The sequence below is a fragment of the Amphiura filiformis genome, chromosome 13 (assembly GCF_039555335.1).
Source record: "Amphiura filiformis chromosome 13, Afil_fr2py, whole genome shotgun sequence".
NCBI lineage: Eukaryota > Metazoa > Echinodermata > Ophiuroidea > Amphilepidida > Amphiuridae > Amphiura > Amphiura filiformis.
Window position 1 is genome coordinate 45,471,640 of NC_092640.1, and position 27,842 is coordinate 45,499,481.

The window sequence follows — 27,842 nt, forward strand, 5'->3', positions numbered from 1 at the left end:
GGATTTTTTCCCCAAAACACCAACAAAAATTAGGTCTTTTGGGAAAAAATCCATATCTTCAATATGAAAGGTCAAAATTTTCAATTGACCGTCGGCTTTTCCTCCCTGCTACATACACTTTAAGAATATGTCATTAGATTTATATAATTTACTTCGAGGACTGTTATATATCAAAATTTGAAAAATATCCAATTTTATAATTTGTCATAAAATTTATTATATTGTGATTTTCAAAAATGAAAATTATTTGATATCAGAAAGACATGCTTCAGATTCAGAATGCAATTCGATATGTCTGAGGTGCTCTCATGTCCCACAAAAAATACTGTCGAAACGCAATAAACGCTCATTTTAGATCCCTTAAGTATACTCGCAATAGAAAAAAAATATTTTCAAAGATGAAGAATACTAGTGAGTTTATTGGACTAGAGTTCCAATAACAGTCCCGATGAACATGTTCAGTAATACTAGTCATGCAGGTACATGTACACACATCCTGATTCAAAATAAAGCCTTGATGCAAAAGTCAAAAATTAGTCCTTATATAGCGACAGTGCAGGGTGATCATCCCAATACACACCCACCAAGTTCAACATGCATAACATTACCAATCAACAAAATAAGAGTGACTTGGTTTGGGGCAATTGAACACCTACAAGACCTACAAAATGCACTCCATAAACACATGATGGAAATGCAAAAATTTATTGAAATTTACAATATTTACATATTAAGTCAGCACTGAATCATTTGAGATTCATTGTCAACATGATCACCCTCGACTGGATGAATTTTGCGTTTCACCATAGTCAAACAACTTTTAAATGCTTTCCTGTAACGTGAATTACAAGCACAGTACACAAATGGATTGAGGGCGGCATTTATATATGACATTGTGCGACTCGCTTGTAATAACGCATCAAAGGTAGCATGTGATACCAAATGTTTCCCTGTTAACCCAGAAATCATTTTACACACTGATAACATCTCAAACGGAGCAAGACAAATAAAAAATATCACGCCGTTGATAACTAGCATTTTGGCAACCTGATTGCGCACATAAATCCGGTTATTAATAATCATGTTGGGGTTTTGTCGATGTTCATTACACAATACACGATTGTGAAGGCGCTTGATAATTTTGCAGTAAAGAAAAATGTTGAAGATTAATCCGACAAAAAATGGAAGTGTTTGGATGCCATTGCCAATATGTGCTGCTAGTGAAGAAACAGGTCCGCAGTATGCGATTTGACTTGGAAGATGGGCAAATTTGTCAATATCAGGCCAAAATGTACATAATATGATAAACACACTATGGGCAGGAATCAAACCTATTGCTAAAGCCAAAGACATCACCCACGCCAATGTGATAAATCTGATTGTTCTTTTCCATCCATTTTGTAACAGTCTATGCTCAACAGGAGTGCAAATAGCGTAGTATTTTTCTAGTGATACCAACGATACTAAACTCAATGAAGCAAAGTATGAAAAATCAACGATAAGGAGCCAAAGACTACAACCAACAGGTCCCATGTGCGATTGGTCATAAGACACTGGTGAAGAGGCATGTCTTCGAATTTTATCCAATACAGCAAAAACTAAAAATATTATGTCTGAAATAGCCAAGTTGCTGAGATAGGCGTTAGTTTTTGTCCACATGCAGCGTATGCGGAATACAACTACCAGAAATGTACCATTGGATACAATCCCAATTGACAATACAATTGGCATTATGTATACAACCCAAACTGAAGATGGTTTGTCGTATAATTGGTCCATAGCTTCACCTTCATCTGTAAAATTCAATGTATTGCCAACATGACATATTGTTTCTTCCATTTTGGAGAAGAAATTTCCTTATCTCAGATATGAGCGACTTTTACTGTTGTTGTTTCTCCATAGCTTGTTTTCTCACTCAAGTGTGCAATTAGAATTTTAAGATATTCAACAGATGCAAAGAAGGTCTTAATTTCAATATGTCATCAAGAAATAACCAACATGAATTCAAGGTTTGTCATCCCTGTGAACAACAATTATGCAGACGACAAATGGCAAGATTTATATCACCATGATCACTGAAAAGAAATAGCGTTCTTACTTATACTGAATACAGCCAACAGTCTTAACATCATTGATGCGATCTACTGACCCATGTTTGAAAGAGCTCATCATTTATGTCATCAATATGCTATCTACTGAGCACACATGTCACAACCATCACTGTAAGGCAATTCTAGTGTTCATCTACTGAAGATAGCAAGTAGAAATTAATGTCACTCATAATACATCACTGTATAGAAGACTAAAATGGTTTTCAGCATACTGACAATAGTGCTGTATGCCGAACGTAGGTATATGAACTGAAGATATGTAGCATAACAGTTGGGTATCTTTCTGCTTGCTATGGATGATATTTCCCAAGCTCATTAATACCCGCTATTGAAATTATAGGTGCATCTGCAGATCACTCATTGCAGATGTGATGTTTACTGAAGAAACCAATTATAAACAGTAATAGCGTGGGCAAATTGCTATCTATCCATATGAGATGTCTATATCGACGTCATGACACAGGTGCTATATACTGAAGAAGATAATAATAATGAATTAACTTGCTATCTACTGATATTTTAGACATCCATGTCGCTGCCGTGCCCAGTGGTGCTATCTACTGAAGACAGCAGCAATCCACAATCCCATATTCAGCACTATGTATACTTTACAGACTGGTGATAGGGGGCCTATATATTCATCACATGTCATCCAAAAAGCATTGCCAATTTGAGCACAAAAACATATTATACCTCTTGTTTATAATCCAGCATAAAGAAATTAAGATTACATCTAACGCCGATCTTTTACATCTAGCTACATCCCTGACTTGGACTTCGTACACCAATGTTTAAAATGCCAAAGACAAATAGTTGGTACCTATGTTAGCATGTGTACATTTGTTCACTCAGTTTCAGACTATAACCTTTTGAGAAATGGTGTGATTGCTGGAAAAAGGCTTTGTTGGCATGGTAACATGTGATTTATCTTGCTTATCATCTTCAAGTTTGTGTACATTCAAGCAAAGACCCAGGATGTGGCCATCCCATCTGTCAAGATGATGTCCAAGTCAAGTTAAAACGGAAAGAGGTTGAAGCCTGTAACTGATGCACACACTATGTTGTTTAATTTATCAATTTTGAAGCCCAAACCCTTTCACAGTAATATCAACCCTATCATTTCAAAATGGTCAGCATCAGATAGAGCGGTTCCATTTATGTCTGTATAAATGTCTGTATCTTTTTGTGACAGTTATCAATTCTGACATTCAACAGAAAACAAACCACTTGGTTTTCAAGTTCATGAGTAAATTTGGACGTTGCGCACCGACATCGCCTGGCTAATAATTATTTGGTGCAGCAGAGATACTAAAATAAATACCCGGGATCGATACACGTGAATTGCTATGCACGATTTTGTTATCAGACGAAAATCTTCGGATACCGGGGTGGAAAATGATGAATATCTCCCGTAAATGATTTCGTTTCAAGAAACCAGATATGATAGTCGTTAGTTTGCGTCTTGAGAAAAGGCTGTGAGTCTTGAACTCAAAATCTGTCCAAAATTCGAATTTTATATTGTGTTGGTCCTGTAGGCGCAGGCTATAGATGCACTCACTACTCCAGTAGAGGCAGTATGACCATTGACTGCAATGTCGTATACACGCTTACTCACACAGCGAGAAATCAATTACCCCGGCTATTGTCAGTAGCCTTAGTCAGGTCACTTGGCTACTGCGTCTCATATTAAAGGTCGGAATAAAATGGTCATGCGTGGCTGTGGTTTCAACCTACCATGGCAATTTCTACCATGAAGATATCGGGGCGATGACACTGTGCGTTGATAAGAAATGCTTCATTGCTTGATAGTAAGTAACACAAATACTGTAAAAAGTTTGCTCTATTCCAAGAATCTTTTACATAGGCCTATAGTTAGCACTTATACCACAGAATAAGTTCCTTTAAAAAATGTGGTTGCATTGTATTCCTTTATAACCCAAAAATCTCATTTGAAGCCTTATTACCTTATTCATACTGTGATAACTGATGGCATATTTGTAGAACTACTAGAACTAATTTCTAAATTATAGCTTGCATGCATGCTTGCACCATATTGAGCCCCTCCATTCTATGTAAGGGTCGTTCGAAATAGATATGGAATGTATAAATAGTAACATGTTATAATATTATACAGCATCAGTGCACTGCATACTACATGCTATGCACTGATGTGCCTAGTAACACGTTGCAATACTATACTGCATCAGAGCAAAGCATGTGGGATACAGCACAGTGCATAGTAACTGGTATAATATTATTCCAGGTAAAGTATACATAAAGTACTGATTAGGTATATTTAAAGTACACACTGATGTTCAAAATTTGGTTAAGTCCAAAATAAGTACAATTAAAGTATACTCACTGACACTGGGGAAAAACTAAGTCCAAATAAAGTATAGTTAAAGCATAAAAAATTTCACATATTTATCAAAATATTCATAAAGCATAATTAAAGTCATATAAAGCACATTTAAAGTACCTTTAAAGTACAATGTTTGCCAGGATATGAAAAATAAGCACATTTAAAGTACACTTTATATGTCCTTATTACCTATAAAGTATAGTTAAAGTACCCATAAAGTACAGATAAAGTACATTTCTAATGTGCTTTATTTGGTCCAGGTAATGCAAAGCATGTAGTATACAGCACAGTGCATAGTAGCTGGTATAATATTATAAGCATGCAGCTCCTCATAGGAAATGCTCATACAATCCTTAATAAGTATAATGTTGTATCAGCTTACTGTACACAGCTACTGCATACTACATGCTATGCACTGTTATTACACAGCATCAATGCACAGCATGTAGGATACAGCACAGTGCATAGTAGCTGGTATAATATTATAAGCATGTAGCTACTCACAGGAAATGCTCATACAATCCTTAATAAGTATAATGTTGTATCAGCTTACTGTACACAGCTACTGCATACTACATGCTATGCACTGTTATTACACAGCATCAATGCACAGCATGTAGGATACAGCACAGTGCATAGTAGCTGGTATAATATTATAAGCATGTAGCTACTCACAGGAAATGCTCATACAATCCTTAATAAGTATAATGTTGTATCAGCTTACTGTACACAGCTACTGCATACTACATGCTATGCACTGTTATTACACAGCATCAATGCACAGCATGTAGGATACAACACAGTGCATAGTAGCTGGTATAATATTATAAGCATGCAGCTCCTCATAGGAAATGCTCATACAATCCTTAATAAGTATAATGTTGTATCAGCTTACTGTACACAACTACTGCATACTACATGCTATGCACTGTTATTACACAGCATCAATGCACAGCATGTAGGATACAGCACAGTGCATAGTAGCTGGTATAATATTATAAGCATGTAGCTACTCACAGGAAATGCTCATACAATCCTTAATAAGTATAATGTTGTATCAGCTTACTGTACACAACTACTGCATACTACATGCTATGCACTGTTATTACACAGCATCAATGCACAGCATGTAGGATACAGCACAGTGCATAGTAGCTGGTATAATATTATAAGCATGTAGCTACTCACAGGAAATGCTCATACAATCCTTAATAAGTATAATGTTGTATCAGCTTACTGTACACAGCTACTGCATACTACATGCTATGCACTGTTATTACACAGCATCAATGCACAGCATGTAGGATACAGCACAGTGCATAGTAGCTGGTATAATATTATAAACACTACATGTTATTCACTGATGCTGTGCCTAGTAACATGTTATTATACAGCATCAGTGCAAAGCATGTAGTATACAGCACAGTGCATAGTAACTGGTATAATATTATAAACAGCTCCTAGTGGGAAATGGTCATAAAATCCCTAAAGGTATAATGTTATACACTACATGTTATGCAGCATATGTATGTATGTTATACACAGAGCTGCACACTACATATGTGATGTCATGCAGCATAGGAGCTGCAAAGGAGTACCATGTATAATGTTATACCAGCTACTATACACACAGAGCTACACAGCTGCTGCACACTACATGTGATGCAGCATAGGAGCTGCATAGGAGTACCATGTATAATGTTATACCAGCTACTACACACACAGCTACGCAGCTGCTTCACACTACATGTGATGCAGCATAAGAGCTGCACAGGACTAGGAGTATTTTGTTATACCACTGTAACATTGTATATTATACAGCATCAGTGCAAAGCATGCAGCATACAGTTTGCAGTGCATAGGAGCTATTATACCAGCTACTCTATATAGAGCTACACAGCTGCTGCACACTACATGTTAATATCCACTGATGCTGTACCCGTATAATAACATATTTTATACAGCAATAGTGCACTGCATACTAGGCCTACATGCTATGCACTGACACTGTGCCTAGTTGCATGTTATATTATACAGCATCAGTGCAAAGCATGTAGTATACAGTATGCAGTCCATGGAGCTGCATAGGAGTATGTTATACCAGCTACTATACATAGAGCTACACAGCTGCTGCATGCTAATCTTATCCACTGATGCTGTATGTATTATGTTATGTATATCATGTATAGGCCTACATGTTATATTATAACATCAGTGCACTGCATGCTACATGCTATGCACTGATGCTGTATAATAAACTGCTCACATGTAATCTGTCCTACACCAAAACCTGATCTTTTTATGACAATTTGATTGATACGGTCGTGTGCAGAATCTTATTAGCTCCAATTTGATTCCAAATTTGCTACCAAACTCTAAATTGACAAAGATTGATACCTGTATATGAAATTTGGTGCATTTTCAAAAGTTGCAAATCAAAATGATGTACACACAGTGCAAATTGTATAGTGTCGTGGCAATGTGGTCAAGCTTGCTTGCCCACGATGGCCCCTGTCAACTACCCCAAGTGTGCGCTTTATTCAATTGTTACCATACTGACGTGAGTTTAGTCCCACCCCGTTTTTGGGTGAAAATTTTTCAAAATTGGGTGGGGGGGGTGGGACTATACTCACCGTCAGTACGGTAATTTAAAACAAATGGATTGTTTTACTGATAGTGCAACATGGGTCGATAGTGACAAAATGAACCTCAATGAACAGAGCACATCCAGATCTTGCAAAATATGCTAATTTCTCCTGTCAACATGAAAACAAAGGTAACCACTAACCTGTATAAATTAATAAGCGTCATCTGCCGTAATGAGGCGATGCATGTTGTTGCAAAGGATTCTGGGAAGGGCAAGGTATCTTATCTGGGAGTGACCCTTATCCAATTTATTTTGAATCCTACCTGCTATCACTACAGTCAGTCTACTCTGAAGTACAAAGTACAGACGCAGACGCACGCATTGTGCCGACTTTGAAGGCACGCATACCTGCAGCAGAGACGCAGCATTACGCACTGTATACGCGTGCGTTGTCACTTTGTACTTCAAAGTGGACAAACTGTATGGACAAAGCCTCATCCCAATGGCATAGTCCAATAATCTCAATTACATAATTGTAGTGCAAAATTTGTTGTTGAAGTTGCAAAGTATGAGTTTTTGTACCCAAATCTTCAAAGGTCATTCAATGAATGTACAAATGTACTGGGGTTTAAGAACTGTTCCCCTAATAGATGAGCATGTTGTGGATCCTTGTGTATGGTGTTCAAACATGCTCGATATGAAAAGCGGTTGGTTAATCCACTGCATGATAAGGAGCCGTTTTTGCACTGCAGTTCTGCTTCATATTGAATTTGGTAACTTTTGAAATTGGTTCAATTTGAAATCTGTTCTGCAATTCTGACTGTTATGTTACTAAATACACTTTTCTGCAATCACAGACACACACCCCACACACTAAATAATAAAACAAAAACAATGCATTTTGTTATTGCAATATTTTAATATGAATTGACTCCATAGCATTACATATTCTCAAAACTCTTCGAATATACAAGACAATAATAATATAATAACTTTATAGCACAATTTACAATATGTCAACACTAAACTATCTATTACAATAATAATAATAATTATAAAATAAGTATTTCTAGAACCTAAATTAGTGTTTCTAGATCGTATCACTTGGAACACATGATTGCAACTGAACATTAATGATATCTTACACATAGGTTGTTCATATAATCTCTTGCTATCTAGTATCTCACACTATCAGAGGGCACAGTTCAGTAACCACTATTTATAATCTATATGTCTTGTGAACTTTATGCGTTCAGAGTATAAAACCTCATTTCCTAAACTTCAAAATGACAAACTTAAGTAACATTTGGTATAACAAAGTATAGGTTACTGAACAATACCCATTTCAAAAATGACCCAGTAGAAAATAACATATACATTCTTATTGAGATAAAACTTGTTTGCAAGTGATAATGTCTGTTATCTTCAGTTACACAGACAGCATCCAAATGTGAGACAAATGGTTTAGTGTCACAGGGCCAGTGACATAGCATATCTAGATCTCATTTAAGACAGACCATCACGATATGCTAATTAGGGTCAGGGGTTTGGATTAGGGTTTGAGTTATGTTACACGGATGAAAACAAGCACTGACATAATTTGCTGAAACTGCTTTAGCATGTCCTGAAAATGTGTATTTCCCTATACTTTGTACAGGCAAAATTTCCTGAAATCAGTAGATTTCGTCGTTACACACAAAATTGGATTGATTGAGCCCATAATATTTATTGGTCAAGCTATGAGTTTTAAAATATTGGACTCATAGCGAGACCAATAAACATGGACATAAACCATCCAATTTTATCGCTATTATGTTTTGGATCCAATATTTTCACACACTTGGATTCATCAAAACATAATAAAATAATAATATTAATCTACAGATACTATGGAGGTGTTCTGCATGTACCATAATGCAGCCAAGTTAGAAAAGTTGATTAATTCTAAGATTGCACACAACTTAATTCAACTAGCAATGACTGCATACAGGACATCTGTCTCATCATGTTTTAATCTTTCCCTTAAGTTTGTTTGAGAAGTCTCCCCTCAATCCAGGTCACCAATAGCTGACAATGGATATGTGGGTAGAGTAGTGAGCTATGTGAAATTGCATCAAAATTAGTGAAGCGTGACACCATGTAACAAATAGGGTATACGAGGGGGTATCCAAAAGTTTTTGACATCACCTAGAAGTGAAAGAGCTATACCGATGAAATTTTGTCAGTGTAATCACTGGTCCTTATGTACATTATGGTCCAAAAATGGTCTCATAAGTATCTTTACTTTTTTACAGGTGGCGCTAGATGGGCAGTAGGCGCATAACCTGCAAGATGGTGAAAATTGAGGAACGTAGGTTCCTGCATTTGAAGGGTTAGGCCTACAATGCTCAGAAAATCTTTGATGAAATGAAAGCAATCTACGGTGATGATTGCCCATCATATGGCACTATTGCTTTTTGAAAAATGAATTTCCAAACTGGCCACATGTCCCTCACAGATGAGCCAAGAAGTGGACGTCCATCACTTACGGATGATGTGGCCACAGTGAAAAAACTCAAGAAAGTGGAGGATCTTATCATGAAAAGGTTATGCGCCTACTTCCCATCTAGCGCCACCTGTGAAGGAAGTAAACATACTTATGAGACCATTTTTGGACCATAATGTACATAAGGACCAGTGATTACACTGACAAAATTTCATCGGCATAGCTCTTTCACTTCTGGGTGATGTCAAAAACTTTTGGATACCCCCTTGTATTGCTGATAGCGATTGATTGGCAAAAATGATGTATACTGAGGATGAAAAGGGCTCAAATTTGATCTTTTTTAGCCCTTTTCATTCCCAGCATGCACCATGTTTGCGTAACAATTGCTATCAGCAATATACCTTATGGAACAAAGCCCATCACTCGCAATCACAACGGGTGTTGGTGCAAAGAAAGTTGCGGAAATGACACTTTGTGTTAACCTATGAAAAGTGATAATTGTTAACACTGAGCTGACCAGAAAAAAGATAGCTCACAGTTCTTATATGTGTGGAAACTATGGTATGACAAGACATTTTGTGCAACCTCAAATCAACCAAGGAAGAAGACCATACTAATTTCCTAATTGTTCACAGTTATGGGTCATGCCTTGAATGTATATAAATGCACGAACAGAAGTGATAAACCACCACCCTGATTGGCTGATCAACACTCATAACAAGATGGTTGACTGATAGGTCATTGAGTACCTAGATTCTGTGAAATGGATGGCAAATCCCGCTACATGATCACCACAGTGTACTCTGAACTCTGGAACAATTAGGAAATGGACTTTAATCTTTAACCAGGAATGGGGCACCTGGGTATTTAGTCAGTGTTCTACACACATGAGTTGTCAATTCCTCACAACTTTTCTTGATAGCTCAGTTGGTTAGATCCCTGGCTAATTACTCAGTGATCATATGTGCCAAGTCTGGTCTTCTTTCTTTCTTGTTCTTGTTCAAATACTGGCCAACACTCCTCCTGGAGTCAGACGTTCACAAGGATGAAGTTTTTCCCCATTCCTTAGACTACCACAGGGAAAGAATAAAATTGCAATCATACAATTGGGATATTCCATTTGCAATCAACCCCCTGGCCCTCACCTTGTTAAAGTTGTCAGGTTTTCTTTTCATTTCCAGTTGACCTAGATGATCATTCCAAGTGGAATTTGTTCATTGTTTTATGTTCAAATCCAGCTGAATCTGGAAAATGTGATGTTCATTTGAATTTCACCCAATTTGGCCCATAGTTGCTTGGAATTCCAAAATCTTTCAAATTCTCTACCATGTTGGATTTGGGATAGATTGACTTTTTAATTTTGTTGGTTGGAATTTCCATCTTCCTCAAAGGGGATGTGGATTTCAAATGGAATAGCCCATTACAGTGAGATGCAAGTAATTCTTAACAGGGCCACCTGTCTGATTCTTGCATCTCAGAACCCCAGCATATCACAATTCTACATTAAAGGTCCGTAACCCGATCGACAGCATCATCCCCGATTTTTTTCATTGTTGATGAGGTTTTGGTATCACATAATAGATACTATTTTTCTCATTACTATCCTGAAATTTGACGCTCCAAGTCGATGTATTTCGGAGAAATCATGAAACACAGCGGCTTTTACAGGTATACCAGTTTGTAAACAATGGTAAATACTTTGGATTTCTGGGCCGGGAATTATGAACGAAATAGCTCGTAATATCAGTCGCCTCAACAGCTACTTTGGTTTCACATACACATTCTATGAAAAAGCGAACCACACTAACTGCTGAGGAGACGCGTCTACGGTACGGTGTGCCGTATTTAATTATAAAATTTCCACGATGGAGGCAGCGGGCGATTAGCTCAGTCGGTTAGCGCTAGCTTCATATTTCTACCCAAGAGGTAACCGGTTCAAAATCCGATGTCGGAATGTTTTTTGTCCTCTCCATTTTTAAAACAACTTTTTTTATATTCATTTGAAATGTACAGATTGCAAGGGAAAAGATATTTTGTTTCCTTTTTTTCTGAAACGGTGCGAAAAAAACATATTTTTCGTTCAATACGGGCCGGGCATTGATTGTACAGCATGTCAGCATTAAATTAAATCATCTGAACGGAAATGGTTGTTGTTGCTTGCCTACCCAGAATGCAATTCACGTATACCAAGGTATTGGATTGCAAATTTGGCTATTTATTCACATTTACGCCGAAAATGCTCTCGTTTTTTCACAAAGCAGCATAAAGGGGCGATATTTGATATTATTATGTAATTTTAAAGACAATCCATATCCAAAACCAATAGGGTTACCCCCTTTAATGCTACAAAGATTAGACTTGGTCCAGACTTGGAACAGCCTCTGTGTAACAATATGGTAAATATACCATATTGGATGCAGCAAAAAGTTGGCCTTACTGTGTACTGAGCAGCGACGTAGCTTGCGATGCCATCGCAACATCTTCATTCTGCGTAGTGTTTACACTCCTCTGGACAAGTGACAGCAGACTGTCACAGATGACGGTCAGGTTGTATCCCACATCCCTGTTGGGTGTGGGTGTTTGAGTCTTGAACACTACCCTGAATGAAGATGCCATTGTAATGTCGCAAACTATGTCGCTGCTCAATAGAGGCCCTGCATGAAATTATCGATTGGCTCCAAACAAAGGATTTGAGCCGGTGTCCTTCACCGTAGTTATGGCGGAGTGCAGTCCATTCAATCAAATGTTGTCATCAACCTATTTGATCGTAGTCATGGTAGTGCAGGGTTATGTGTGTGAGTGAACTCTCACGGTAGATTGCAATCATGCTTTTGTTGAATGCATTTGAGTAGTCCGCCATATTTACGGGATGATACGTCACATGCAAGGCCTCTATACAGATTCTGAAAATATAAATTTTTAAGCTTATGTCAATATGACAGAGTCCAATATCAGTCTACATGCTGCCTTATTGGATTGTTATGCATGGGGACTGTAATAGTGTACCACTGGCATTTATCACCAAAAAGTTCAGAAATTCAATGATAATTGATGTCTTCAAGTTTGAATGCTACACATGCAGTTTGCTGGGAGCATGAGAAAATAATCCAGATGTACAGAATTCTGCCCACCATGAGCAACAGACAAACATGGCGGAGTCTGATCTCAATTGTTCAGCTTCTGCAGTTCAGATACCGTATTTCGTCAAATAAACACCCCCGGGGGCGTTACATTTTCCCAAGGGGGGGGGGCGTTTATTCTAGGTCAATTTTAGAACGATAATTCCTGTTAAAATCATTAGGTAAACTTAAAACTCACGCTAAAATGACGAACTATGTACTAGAAACACTGACTTCTGGTTCACTTCCGGGTTTCCAATCGACCATGTGTGCAACTTGGTAAGCTTACTACACAAGATAGCATGGAAATATCGGCATTTTTGAAACATCTTGGTTGAAAAAAAGTGATGGGGGCGTTTATTTGAGGGGGGGGCGACTATTTGACGAAATACGGTAAGTCTAATCTCTTTTAATTGAAGCAAAATGTGTCCTTTTTTATGTCATACATTTGCAAATTACAAAGTTAGTTCACAAATTCTGTAGGTTAAAACTGGTCTGCTGAGGTGTTAAAATCCACAAACCCAATATGGCAATTATGACTTTAATCTTCCTAACAAGGGGGTGCAGATTTAAAATGGGTCACCCATTCAGGTAACTCCATTTGAAATTCACACTCCCTGTGTGGGAGATTAAGGTGATGTCTTTCATAGGGGGTGTATGGATTTCAACTGGAATAGCCCATTATGTTCTTGTTATTGTTGTCTCTCTCTACACAGACACACATCACATATGTGGAGGTCTAGGCGGGAACAAATGTCTATTTGCTTCTGCTGCTTGCATTAGTTGTATTTGCTGTTCATGATGTAACTGGGCGGCCAATGCTTCAGGCATGCCAGGTGGACCGTAAAATCTTGATGGTGGCAATGCCGTCGCGATAGATGGGTTGAGAATGGGATGAGGGTGACTACCGGGAGGTGGACGAAGTGAAGGTGGGATCATAGCACGGGGTAAAGATGGTGGAGGAGGGCCGGGGACGCCTGGGACACCTGGACCGGCAGGTGGAGCACCTGCGACAACTAGTGCCGGGTCTACTAATCCAGCAGCTGCCGCTGCCTCGCCGTATGTATGGTGGATGTGCTCTTGAGGATGGAAATGAACATGTGTGTGAGAATGCGAGTGAGAGTGATGATGAGGGGTCAGGGGTCGAATAGGCCCTCCTTCTCTTCTTGATTGGTCAAGCATCATGCGTTCTTGATGGAGCCTCTCGGCATTGAGTCTCTCTACTGCTACTGATTGTGAGAATGCAGATTCAGCTACCGACATGGGAACGGGAGGGCGATCGGGTCTTTCTATTATATGTGGGATTAAACCAGGATGTGGGGATGGTGAAATATGAGGGTGGGGTGGCATCCCAGGTACTAAGAAAGGTGACAGCATGGCAGCGGAATGCATCTTCTCTCTTTCACGCTGCGCCATCTCTCGCTCACGACGTTCCATCTCTTGCATCTCTCTGACCTCCATCACACGGATATCGCGATCCCGCATTTCACGTTCAATGAGATCAATCTGTGCCTCTCTGTTTCCAACCAGATACGCCCTCTCCATTTGGTAGCGCAACATCGGATCTGGACCCGTCAAATTTCCCATCACAATTTGCGCGTGTGGTGGGGGAGGTGGTGGTGGTGGTGGATGGGGTATTCCTGGTTGGACAGAGTGTGGTCTTGCATATTCACTTAATGTCCGTAGTGCCGGCATATCATGTCCGGGTGGCGGATGTGGAAATGCCCCCGAGTGTGGTGGATGGCCCGGAGGTGACATGTAACCTGGTGCAATACGCTGTACTCCGTAAGATCCGGTAATTTGAGCATCTGCTGAATTGTTTTCCGGCGGTGTTTCCGGTTTCTTCTGTTAGTGGGTGAAAAGATAAAGAAACCAAAATGGTTATGATATTGAAGATGTTTGTAAGTAAAAAATAGAACAATCTGTTAATCAGGGATAACTGAAATATATAGTCTACATCTCATAATTTCATTCAAAATATATCCAAAATGAACCAGTTTTCAGTCAAAATCTACCCATAATCAGCAAACAAACAATAAAATTGGGAACAAAATAAACTTCTGCTAAAAGTATAAACTATTCACATGGAAAGAGGTGGACTGTGCATATTGACAAACCAAACTACTTAGCTCGTATATATTTGCATCAGTGTGATTGTGCCATTGCATGAACTGTGCATACTGACAAACCAAATTACTTAGCGCATGTATACATGCCCTAGTGTCATTGCTCCACAGAGTAATCACGCATCCATGCACAATGGCTTTGTTTTGTAAGATTTATAGGTGTCAGGGTTGATAAAGCAACCCCTATAATTCAGTGTTCAATTTTCAGGTTAGAGATTGTATCCACAAGGATATAGCTGTAATTTGTATCATCATTTTCAGAACATAATATTTGATGGACAAATTTACTGCATGAAGCCAATATTAGAAGAGATCTATGTGAATTTAAAACCCTTGCAGGATACCTAGGACTGGGTTATTCCTTCATGTAATTTTACACAAAATTAGGGTTAGGATTAGAGTTTAGGCTTAGGATAAGGAAATAATTATGTGAAGGATCGATCTACGACTGCAACTAGTCACTCTACGTGAGCAAGGGTATCAAAACTAAGACAGATTAAGCCTATGAACTTACAAAGTGTTTCAGCTCTTTGAGAAATGGACCCCAATCTTTTCCTTTAACTTGTCCATACATTTTATAAGCAAGGATAACACTTGTTTCATTTCTTGTTGTTTGTCTGGGAGTAAGTCTAGAGATAAAGGAATCATTTCTTACTTTTTCTGCTTCTTTTCTTTCTCCTTCTTTTCTCTTTCTTCCTTCTTCTTGGCAGCTTCTTCCTTCTCTTGCTGTTCTTGCTCTCTCTTCTCTTCTTCTTCCTTGATACGTCTGGCTTTCAAGGCTCGGTTGCTATCAGGTTTCATGGTATAGATTAGATCAGTACGACTGCATGAGTTGTGACCTCGGTACCAGTGCCGTATAAATCTGTGATGGGATAATGGCCAGTTAATATGTGTTAGACTACTGGAGAATTATTATTATTATTTCAAGGATTTATTGAGCGCATTTCCACAAAATCCAATGCGCTTTACATAATAAAAATACATACAAAGTACAACTACAAGAGACATAAATACATATCAAAAGCCATATATAAAAAAAAGGCAATATTACCAACTTCAACAACAAAAATATACATAAACATATCTGCATGGAAATTCAAAAGAATAAATTATTAAAACCGTTATTATCAAAATGGTCATTGACTTAACTATAAAAAATGAATGGTTTATCTGAATCTCAGAAACATTTGGTCAAAAAGCTATATGCTATGCATTTTTTGAAAATTATTATTTTGGAAAAAAAGCTATGCATCATGCACTAGTCTGATTTGTGTTGGTGTGAGTACGCTGTGGGATATGTGCTCTATTGGATTGTCACTATATGGGATCTAAAGTAGAGCACCTGCTATTTAAAGGAAAATTAATTGAAACTGGCATCTTAGGGCTAATGCAATACAATGGTTTGTGCATATACACCATTTTCCAGTGACGTCACCAGTTAAAATTGGGTATAAGAGACAGCCTGTGTGAAACCACAGCATTTGGAGTGATCCGTATACAAACGCAATTTAGTTCATTATCATAATAGTGAATGTGCAAATTAGACCCCTAAAAAGTAGCCAGAGTTTCTGATTGTGGCCTACCTATCCTAGAATATCCAAAATCAATCTGCCTATCCATTCAAGAACTACAGCATCCAGACGGATGGAGTACAGGCGGACATTGCAAAAACAGTATGCTTCACAATGAAGCATAAAGAGAGAAGACAGACAGACATACCTGGCACTTTCACTTTCAAAGTCTGGTTTATCCACTACCACTGGTTCTGGTTCAGGGGTTTGTCTTCCGTAAGGCTCATCTTCACTATCTGACACCGGTTCCTGCTTTACAGTCATTGCCATCAATGGCTGAGGCTCCCTGCTGGGCTCCTCACTCCTAGGCTGTAATATACCTGGCATTGACGGTGGGATTGGTTTCACATCCTCATGACTACGATGTTCCCCTGGCACTTGATTCCTGCTTGCAGATGGTGGTAGGTGCTGTTCTGGACCTGGGTTACTCCTAGGTCGTCCAGGATTGCTTCCTTGTCTAGAGTGTTCAGGGTTGCCCATCGGTGACTGCCGACTGTTTGCAGGTAAAGGTGTCTCCTGTGTCATGGGCTCCTTTTTGACAACAATGCTGTTCATAGGTGGTGGAGGTGGTAGAGAATCTCTTGGATACAATGATGGATGGTGTCGTGGCGGAATACCGTGGTAGAGAGGATGAGGAGGAGTACCTCTGTCTGTGTTTGGACTATCTCTCGATGTCGGCAGCATGTGTGCGCGTGGATCTCGTAACCCGGGAGGATATTCACCTCCGGGTTGCTGCTGCATTTCTCTCATCATTGCATGATACATTTCTCTTGACATGTTCGGTGGAATGTCACGGAAGAGAACTGGAGGAGTGCCGTGTCTCGGCGGCATATCTCTGTATGGGTGTGGAGGGGTACCATGTCGAGGTGGAACTTCCCGGAATGGATGTGGAGGAGTTCCATGTCTGGGTGGAGGTGTTCCATGTCTGGGTGGAGGAGTTCCATATCTAGGTGGAGGTGTTCCATGTCTGGGTGGAGGAGTTTCATATCTAGGTGGTGGAGTTCCATGTCTGGGTGGAGGTGTTCCATGTCTGGGTGGAGGTGTTCCATGTCTGGGTGGAGGTGTTCCATGTCTAGGTGGTGGTGGAGTTCCATGTCTAGGTGGCGGTGGAGTCCCATGTCTTGGTGGAGGAGTTCCATGTCTTTGTAGTTGGTCTTGCAACGGATGAGGTGGTCTGACTGCTGGATTTGTTGATGGATCATCTCGAGTCAGAGGTGGTATATCAGATGGTGGAGCATCCCTTGATAGTGGTGGAGCATCCCTTGATAGTGGTGGCACATCTCTGGGTACTGACACAGCATCATGCGGTCTGGGTGGTGTGTTGCGGAAAGATTCCACAATGCTTTGTGCAGGAGATGGAATGTCATGCTGGTCATGCATTAATGTATGTCTTTCTTGAGGAACATCCCTTGGGTTATCTCGAGATGATGTGTCATCAATTGCTAATGGTGAATCTTGCGATGGTCGAGATAAATCTGTTGGCTGCAGAGATGCATCTTTGGAATGGCCATCTCTGGGGAGTTCAACTTTTGGATTTGGTGGAATATCCCTCAATGACTGTCCTCCTCTTGGGAAGACTTCCTGGAATGAGGGAGAGGAGCGGTCACCTCTGAGCAAAGACTGATGGATGAAAGGAGGTCTTTGATGATCAAAGCCATGTTGCTGCTTCATTGATTCCTGATTTGCCATATCTGCTAGATGCGGAGGCAAAGTTCTCATCTTTGGTGGCCCATGAAACATACCTCTTGCATGACCATATGGCATATCATGTCTTGATGACATCATGTCTCTCACAGGAGACGAAGATGTGTACATTCCATCTTTTGATGGCGAGTTAGTGTTCCTAAACGGATCATGCATGATGTCTCTTGGTATCGGATATGGAAGTTCTTGAGATGGCATTTCATGTTCTGAAGCCACTTGTACCTCTCTGGACTTCTCCATCTGAGCAGCATCTGCAGGTTGTGACTCCGGACCATCTGGCACTCTCTGCTCCTCTGCATCTTTATCTTTGGATGCTGGTGACATTGTTTGTTGCGGGTTCACATCGAAAGTGTTCTCCTCCGTTGCTTGTGGAGGTACACCATGCATCAACGGTGGTGGTAGCATGCCTCTAGATGGATCCACCTGTGATGGTGGTGGCGCTGCTGGCATATTCTGCGAGACATGCGGTGACTCTGACTCCGACTCTCTCTGTTCAATTTCTTGAGCAGCACTAGCGGTAGGGGTGGGAGGTAATGATATACTATGTTCTCCAATATCAAGGGGTTCTTTCTTGATGTGAATACTTGGTATGAGCAATGGAGTTGTTGTTGGTGGCATTGAGTCATTAGCCGGAGATGAAGATCGTGATGAGGAACTTATTCCATCAGAGTTGTTTTCTTGGTTGCTTTCTTCGTTGCCTTCCATTCTCATGTCTTGGTCCTGGTCAATGGAATTCTCTTCTGCTTCACTCTGTTAAAAGACGAAACAAATGACAAGAGTTATCATTTTTGGATTTAACAAGTGTTATACAAAACTATCTTAAAAAGTGAAACCCTAGTCAGTTCAGCAGTATCAAATATGACATTGGTGGAGTTCACCAAAAGCCAATGAGGTCTTTTTATACAGCTCAAATACATGAGATGTTACACACCACAATACAAGTAGACCGCCTAATGTGTCGTACGCTATTTTGTGCGGTTTGTATTGCAAGGAGATCACTGGCTTGTGCAACACTATTTTGTGTGGTTTGCATATAATTCAATGACCTACAATTTACTCATAGTTCATTGGTCATCCCTACTCATAGACTAATTTGCAGTCAACAGGGTTTTTACATTTTTTTGTTGGTGTTTTTGGGAAAGCGGACTGTTCTAATTTGTACAACTTTTATACTAAAAATCAGAACAAATCCAATTGTATTCCGAAAGAAATTCCTGTAATCATCTTGTCCCCTTTTTTCTAGAATGCTTTTCTTTATCATTCCATCCAACGCTTCCACAAAAAATGGTCTGACCTCCCCCGTCACATCACTGATATTTATTTGTGCAATAGCTTTAACTGCTTCAAATCCCACTTGAGAGACTACTTTCAGTCCATTCAAGAAATTTAATCCTTGGTGCCATCTATGTTTTGTTGTGGTGATAGGGTGGGAGGGGGGGGGGGCATTATCTCATTATGTTGTGGTGTGTTTTTTCCTGCTTGGCTAAGTGCAATATATTGTGTCTCTTGTATCTTGGGGCTTCATGCTTCTAGTTTTAACGTAGTGCTGTTTTTAAAAAATGTTTGTACTTTTAATGTGTTAATAATCTTTGTAATTTTTATGTGTATTTATAGTGCAATACTTTGTTTATTTTCATGACCAGCTTGCAAGGGTGGGGTCCACTCATCTTTTAGATGTCAGTGCTTTATTTGCCACTTTTGTTGGGCCCTGGCAGCCCTTGCTTGCTGGTCTAATTTTGCTGTATATTTTTGTTGAAATGCCTAATGAATAATAAATAAATAAATAAATAATGACACAATGCCATAATATAAAGGATACTAAATTGATTGAAACAATGATACCCCCTGATTGAAACAATGATACCCCCTTGCCCCCCCCCCCCCACCCAATTTGACATTACATGTATAACATTCTGTGTTCATCAACTGTGACCATTTACAATTAAAGGCCAACCAAAAAATCTGGGAATTTTACCATTTTACTGTCCATTTAATCTAGTGGTATTAGTTTTATGAGCGTAGATTAGTGGCTAGACATGGGATTGATAGCACAATATCCCACAATGCAAATTAATTAAAGTGACTCTCAGGTGCACGATGGGCAGGTGTATTATATATTACAACTTCCCCCAACAAATTTGGCTGGCCTTGAGTGTATTTAGCTCTCATTTTATTAACTCAGAGTATATTAGTCAAAGACATAACAATAGGTGCTAATAACCTGTACACACAGAGTGTGTACTCAATTGAAAAATCAGAAACAATTATATACAGTGTTTCTAAATCAATGGTATAGTTTTACAGTTTCTCTCAACTAAAAGAAAGTTTAACCATTAAAACCAATTAACAAACATATATAAGATCAAAAGTAAAGCATAATCCGATATAATTTTTCTGTTGAACAAACTTTAACACAAACGTCACACAATGATACCAACTTTATTACATTTATTCCTGTTTAATAGCGACTGCAAACACAGATTGAGAATGTGGATAGGATATAATTTGTCACTGACAAAGGGACAGACAAGGGCGTTATTACTAGTCTTACTAGTTTTACGACAATAATGTCACCTACTACAATAGCCCACAATCTATTTAGTATAATTTATTCACACAACCCTAACAAAATACAATACCCAAATCAGCCTGATTCAGTTTTCATAATAGTAAACTAGGATGATCAGTCTAACACAGCGCTATAAGTGGGGTTCCGATTGGCTAATTGAATCACATCATCATCACATTGGCATCTCATTCGCAAAACAAGCTGCTTAGTATCATGTGACCCACTTCTTTTTATGTAATGATCAGGACAAGCAGTCGGCCAGTGCGAAAGGTCTTTGCAAAATACTGTAGGCCTTATGTGCCATTACCAATGTGGTAGAACCACAGGGTACCGACTACGCAATGTTTGCATGGCAACTTATGGAGGGCAAAAGAGTGTGCCTCCTGATTATTTTGCTATGCATCCAGGAAACATGGTTGTGTAATGTGTTGTACTAAAAATGAGCACTAAGTGCTGCATGCACACTCAATTAGACCGTCAAACTGAGATGCCAATTATCGTTCCATTTAGGGATTTCGCAAAGAAATGCCAGAGGTACACTTGCCCTCCATGAGTGACAAACCAGTATGGTGGATTTACCATAGCATTACACAAGGGGCAATCTTGAATTGGTTCTCTTTGGGTCTAAGCTCTTTGGTCACTATAGATGAACATGTTTAATGGCCTAGTGCCTCTCACCTGTGACTCTGTTTTGATTTTGATGCCATCTGATGTCATAGTAGAGTTCTCATCCATCTCCATAGGCTCAGTCTTAATAGTGGGCCTATCCTGTGTCTCGTTATCCTCTGCTTCGTCCCCACCATCATCCTCTTCCTCATCACCAACATCGTCATCATCATCATCTTTCTCCTGCTTGATGTTGGTTGGCAAGCTAGCAGGGCTTTCTGGGTTGTCTTCACTGCCAGGCTCTCTCTGGATGGATGGTGGTATATAATGACAAAATTGTACTATTAAAATGTTTTCCCAGGTCCTCTTTCTTTATATTTTACTCTATGGTCTGCATTGAGGTTGTGTGCATTGTGAAACAAATTTCCCCCTCTTGTCACCACACCACAGGAATTCTGCTCCTGAAACAAGCTGAAATTGTGAGCAGGCTTTACACTTGATTGCTGATTGCAATGCATCGCTTTTGGAAAGCAATGTGCAATCAATCATTTTGTGGCTTTTGCATTTAAACTAATCACTTAGATCGCAGGTGACAATTGAATACCTGAGTGGAAGAAGGGCCCAACTCCATTTGTTTACAAAAATGAGTTAGGCCCAGCATTTTATTGCCAGCAGACTGATCTTCCTTGTGTGTGAAAGATGAGCCAAAATCCACTCTCTAAATAGTCTTCCACGTTACACTTAATCATGGTTTTCATGGAAGAAAGGCCCAACTCCATGGAGTTGGGCCCTTCTTCCACAAATATTGGATTAAAGAGGAATTTTGTTCATCCATGAAATCTGCTTTTCCAAACAACAAACTTTCTTGCTAACATATTACATGCTTCTACTTATGCAATAATGGATAATTTCCAAATTGCTGTAGCTATTTATAACACATTTGCTTACGGAACTGGCACTTGCAGTATATTAGTGGAAGAAGGGCCCAACTCCAGCTCGTATAAAGACCTGTACCGTTGCCATGGAAACATCATATATGATTTCGAATGTATGTAATACTGTATGTTCATGTATTTAAGGTGCCCTGAAGATGAAAACATTCTATCGATAAAACTTTTCCAAATATTACGTTTTTTCTTAATATCTCAAAAACAGTTTTGATGGAGTTGGGCCCTTCTTCCACTCAGGTATTCAATTAGATAATCAAAATATTCAAAAATACCCAAAAATACATTTTTAGGATATTCATTGCTCTTGATAATTACTGTTTTGAATTAATTTACTTCCTGAAGTTGATGATCAACAAAAATACATAAAAATAGCAACATAATAAAATTGCTAGTATGCAATAATTACTTGGTGCAGTTAATGTGATAAGCTACATTACTCTCAAAAGTGATGTCATTTTTGCAAAGCGATAGGTATTGATCTATCGGTTTGACACTTTGAAAGTAAACACAGAGCATGAGGTTGATTCATTTTTCTGCAAAAGCAATGGAGTATAAATTCAGCTTTAATTCTAACCCTCCTGAACCACCCAAAAAAACAAACACCCTAAGCCCTGGGCGTCTGCTCTGGAGCGCTGTGGGCAACACATGGGAAACCTCCAACCGAAGCATTCCTGAGACTTTCTGTTCAATCAACTTCCTGCCTCTTGTCTTTAACATTTTTGCTCAGCATGGAAGGCCCATCTTGTTTGATTGTTGCGCATATGTGATCCAATTCACTACTTCCATTTTGTACACCTATGACACCGGAGTAATGGGCTGTTCCAGTTGATATCCTTACACCCCTTGTGAAAGACATGACTTCCACATAGGGAGCAGTGTTTACTCAGAGGCTGTATGTCTCAAATTTGGCCCAGTGAAAATTATATTTGTCCCACAAAAATTTGCAATGCTGTATTACAATTAGTCAATTTGAGGATTTACTGAGACAAAATTGAGTCAATTTTGGGGAGAAATGCTTCATTTGGCGCACTCAATTTCCAGAGAGAGTAAACACTGATAGGGAGTATGAATTTCAAATGAGGTTATCTGAATGAGTGACTCCACTTGAACTCTGCACCCCCTGTGTGGGATATTAAGGTCATGTCTTCAACACAGGGTGTATGCATTTCAAATGAAATAGCCCTATCCCACCTGGTAGAGTAATTGTAACTTTGTTTTTGTGAAATAATGCGCTATTCCATTTAAAATCCACACTACCCCTGTGGAAGATTTTGGAAATATGTTCCACAGTGGGAGTATGAATTTCAAATGGAATGAACACATCAGGCATGAGACTGCACCTTCCTAAAAATAACTGAAAAAAATTGAAAATGTGCGTGAAATTGGGCAAAAGTACCAAAAAGCGGGCTGAAATTAAATAAAGTTATGGAAATTTTAACTATAAAAAAACTGAATTCAGTTTTAAACTGAAAATTCTCATGCCTGACACATGATTAGGCAGCTCCATTTGAATTTCATACACTTTGAATCTCCCACTGAGGAGAGTTAGTTTCAATTGGAGCTGCTAATGTGTTCATTCCATTTGATATTTACACTCCCACTGTGGAAGATATTTCCAAAAAAAGGGGGGGGATTGGATTTTAGATGGAATAGCCCAATACACACAGAAAGCCACCATCACTTACCTTGACCTTCTTGGACTTGAAACTACTTTCACTAGAAGTACTGAGAGTACTTGGAGAGTTGCGATTCTGACTAGCACGTCTACGACTGAGATGCATTGGACTGCTTGGCTCACTTATGCTACCATTCTTATTGCGACCACTACGTAATGTAGAACCAGCCTGGCATGAGAAACAAAAAAACTTTTTGTAAGTGAATCTGTTACAGGCCTATATGCATTTTGTGAGTTCAAAGACATCTGACCCAACCCAACAAGTATCGACTCTGCCATGTTTGCATCGCTTATTGAGGGCAACCTCTAGTATAATGCCTGGTAGGTGCAGATCACGTCACATTTAGGCATATCTTGCTGCACGGTCTTGCAGCTGAACAAACACCCATTGTACTCTGGGTTATCAAACCTGCAAATTGGTAGGTGAATTTTGAAGATATTAACCACAACTTTTCTTTTCTTTTTTACCCACAACTGACTTCTTTTTCCACAGATGTCTTTTCCCAAAGAAGTCAATGATTAAAAAAAAAAATCCCACAACCTGGTAGTTTCCTGTCTCACAAAAACTAATGGTTACGAATTTTTTTTCAAAGATTTGACCTGTTATTCAGGCTGAAAAATGTCAGTCAATCCTATCTCTACTGCCTGTATACTTTGTATTGGCAATTATACGACGATCAGCTCCTAATAGGTGAGAATTATTAGTTTTTTGTTACTGAACGAATTAACAAAGTCCCAACTTACGCCCACGCAAACTCACAAAAGTGTGCATCAGTAACGCAATACGCAAAGCGCAGTTCACGTAGGTGCTGCGCCCAGCTGTGTGTACGCCATGTATGTGCTGTTATATATCAATCCACAATCTGCGTGTTTCTACTGGGGACCGGTTGGCGGGTTTAGTTTAGAGTGTTACCGGTTAATGTGCTCAGTGGAAACAGGTCGGTTTAGAGTGATGCGGTGTGGACACCCGGCAACCGTGATCCACCTCATGAGGTAGACCATGTGGTGTGACACCCGGTATTTCTGTCAGTGGAAACACAGCAGTTAACGGTTGCTGGGTGTTGAACTTCTTTTATGTACATTTTATGTATCACATCATGACCTCAAAAGCAGCTTGGGGGTCAGGAAAATATTTTCAGTACTTCCGGTACACACCACAACCCTTATTTTAAGCATCAGTAGAAACGTGCTGGTTGTTGCCTGAATCGGATTGTGGGTTACCAGGAAATACCGGGTAAAAATAAAGAGTGCTCAGTGTAAACACGCAGAATGTTACGAGGCCTGCCTGTTACGAGCTGATCAGAGTATAGGTGCTTTTACTCACCAGATCCCTTTGTCTCCTACTTCTGAGTTTATGCTTTGGTTCAAATGAATCTCCTTCTTTGACGGGTTTAAACATAAATGAGGGTGGGTCTTTGGGGTTTTCTATCAGTCTCAGCTCCCCGTACTTCTTGAAGTGAATACGACAATCGTAGCACAGTAGGACTCGGTCTCTGCCACCATGATGCCAGTCTCGAGAACCTGAAATTGAAGTCAAGCAACAGGTGGTTACCTGGTTAGTTGCTCCAAGTTCATTATGCTCATTATGAATGGGAATGGGATACTTTAAAACATTCGGCAAAATGTGCTGTGCAGAATTTCATTTTTACTGTACAGTTTGGCCCATGCTCTTTCTGTTTTTTGTTTGTTTTTCGTATTGGATGAACCCAACAGATGACTTTTGATAATGAGTCTTTAAAAATCAGAATAACGTTTTTATATTTTTTAGGAATTAGTATAATATTCTTTTCCATCACTGGTTGCTTCTATTTACTTTCCCCTTCCCCGCCCAAACCCTCAAAAATCTCACTCTGGGTGCCCCCACTGGGACTGAGCAGGTAACACACAGGGCACCCCACCAAATCCATCCATGTGGGATTAGGATTAGAGTGAATATATATATGAGTCGGATGTCAGGAATATTGATTTTGAGATGTAGTCAATCTGAGTGAGATATCATCCATCTGTAGTGCTCCTGGAGCATAGCTTGTTATTTTGTAAGCAGTGTATGTATTCATAGGATTTATTCCGTACAGCTCCTAGAGCATAACATGTTGAAAGAATCTCATTTTTCGTGGTTATAATGCCCCATATGGTCAAAAAGTCACGACCAGAAATTTGGCAAAAAAACACCAAAGGATTCTGGGCTATTTATAAGGCTCAATGAAGATGATCCCTGAGGTAAAGTGAGAGGCCTAACTGGTCCCCATCCATGACAGAACTGTCAACCAGCTACCTGTCCTGTGTGTAATCGACTTGGGTGTCTCCCTGAAGCATGTGCACAAGTCAACCCATAATCTTCATTAATCCAACCTTTCCCACCCAATCCCACAAAATCTCACAACCTGGGTACTTCCCATGGGACAGGGTAGGATCAAGTAAGACACACGGCATCCCACCCCAAACCATCCTTGTGGGGTTCAGGCTAATTAAACATTTCTGCAAGAGAAATAATAAATTGGATATTTTGGTTGAAATGATCAATTGATACTCACTTGTTGAGTAACAATGCCTGCATGCGTAGCTGCTGAAATCTTTCTCACTATCATCACTGTCCATATCTTCCTCACTGGCTGAGCTTAAATCCACTGAAATATCACAAATATTAAGGACAAACATTCTTAGTAAAGTAGTAGGACATCAACTGGCACGGTCACAAAAAGAATAGTTTGTTAGGTCTCTCAAAAAATCAGAAAATCAATCAGATATCAGAATATTGTACATCTGTTTTCTCCATTGCCATATTTATGTAAATCAGTTTTAAACAGGGTTGGCAATTTTCTTTTCTTTCAAAAAATCGATTTATTTTATTCCAAGAACTACTGTACCCCATGATAGAGTCTAAAGAGGCCAGTGGAATGCTAGACATATGTGCAATCCTATCAGGTATTTACCAAAAATCAAAACATATTATTACATGGGAAAATTTCGAAGAAAAAATCATTGGAAAAAACCTGTTGAATTCTGCACCCGAAGTTGAATTTTTAGCAATAGATAAAATGACATCATAGAGGTAATTTAATTGTATCCACAGGTTGTAGAAGCATTAGGAATGAAGTAAAATGAGTCATCATCAAAAATGGTAAAAAATTAAAAAGTTGATTTCAATCAGTGATTAAAAAAAAAAAATCATTTGATTTAAATCGTGATAAAAACCATGACTGTGTCATCGGACTCATCCCTGGTTTTAAATGATTAAAAGTTCTTTTGTAAGTAAAAATTTTTAATTATGGAAATAAACTTAAATTGAATTGAACTTACAGAACTCATTGGATGGCGGGCGATTGGTACGTGTACAAGTCTTGATCTTCCGCAGCACATTCTGTCGACGGTGGCGTCGATAGATTCGCTGCATGTGGAAGCTTCAGGACTTTTCTTCCAGTAATAATAGAACTCAACCACTTCACCCTGCAATAAGATATGAATAGTGCAATCAATATCACATTTCAAAAAGGGGCATTTCATGATCCACAGCCTCATTCATATCCCCCCCCACTTTTCTCAAAAAAGAGATTTTTATACCACTGGAAAACTTCTGGCTACATAATGTTTATGTACAAAAAATTTCTTGCAGATTAATTCATTTAGCAAAAATATCATCAAATTTGTATTACATTCTGGTTAACAAAACATATCTACTGACAAATGTCATAAAAAGAGGATGATAGGATCACAAAATACTCCTTTAATAGACATATAAAGAGGACAAAGACAAGTAAATAACTAATACCGCTTTACAAGTCCCACTCATTACGAAGCTCACTTGACAGTGACAAATGTACATAATATTTTAAACGCGGGGACCATGGTTTAATTCCCAGGTGGAATATTTTCCTAGAATACTATTGAAAGTCATGAAGTCTTGGTTTGTTCTCTTATAGCCTCAATGTTTACATCTAGGCAAGAGGCAATTTATTCCAAGTCAACACTTATTGATA

The 27,842-nt window shown here is 39.1% G+C and overlaps 2 protein-coding genes across 2 annotated transcripts in view; both read right to left on the bottom strand.

Annotated features, from left to right (window-relative positions):
• Window positions 1–735: 735 nt before the first annotated feature.
• LOC140167709 (neuromedin-U receptor 2-like) lies at window positions 736–1,869 on the bottom strand. The gene has a single exon (XM_072191005.1). The coding sequence runs from the start codon at window positions 1,837–1,839 to the stop codon at window positions 736–738; it is 1,104 nt and encodes a 367-aa protein (XP_072047106.1). The 5' UTR covers window positions 1,840–1,869.
• Window positions 1,870–11,888: 10,019 nt separating this feature from the next.
• Window positions 11,889–27,842, bottom strand: part of LOC140168408 (uncharacterized) — a 64,305-nt gene continuing 48,351 nt past the window's right edge. Inside the window, 10 exon segments of the mRNA XM_072191796.1 lie at window positions 11,889–14,509; window positions 15,446–15,529; window positions 15,532–15,652; window positions 16,510–18,815; window positions 21,313–21,546; window positions 23,876–24,034; window positions 25,190–25,386; window positions 26,400–26,492; window positions 27,166–27,262; window positions 27,265–27,312. Of these exon segments, the coding sequence (XP_072047897.1) occupies window positions 13,388–14,509; window positions 15,446–15,529; window positions 15,532–15,652; window positions 16,510–18,815; window positions 21,313–21,546; window positions 23,876–24,034; window positions 25,190–25,386; window positions 26,400–26,492; window positions 27,166–27,262; window positions 27,265–27,312 (4,461 nt within the window). The 3' untranslated portion in view covers window positions 11,889–13,387.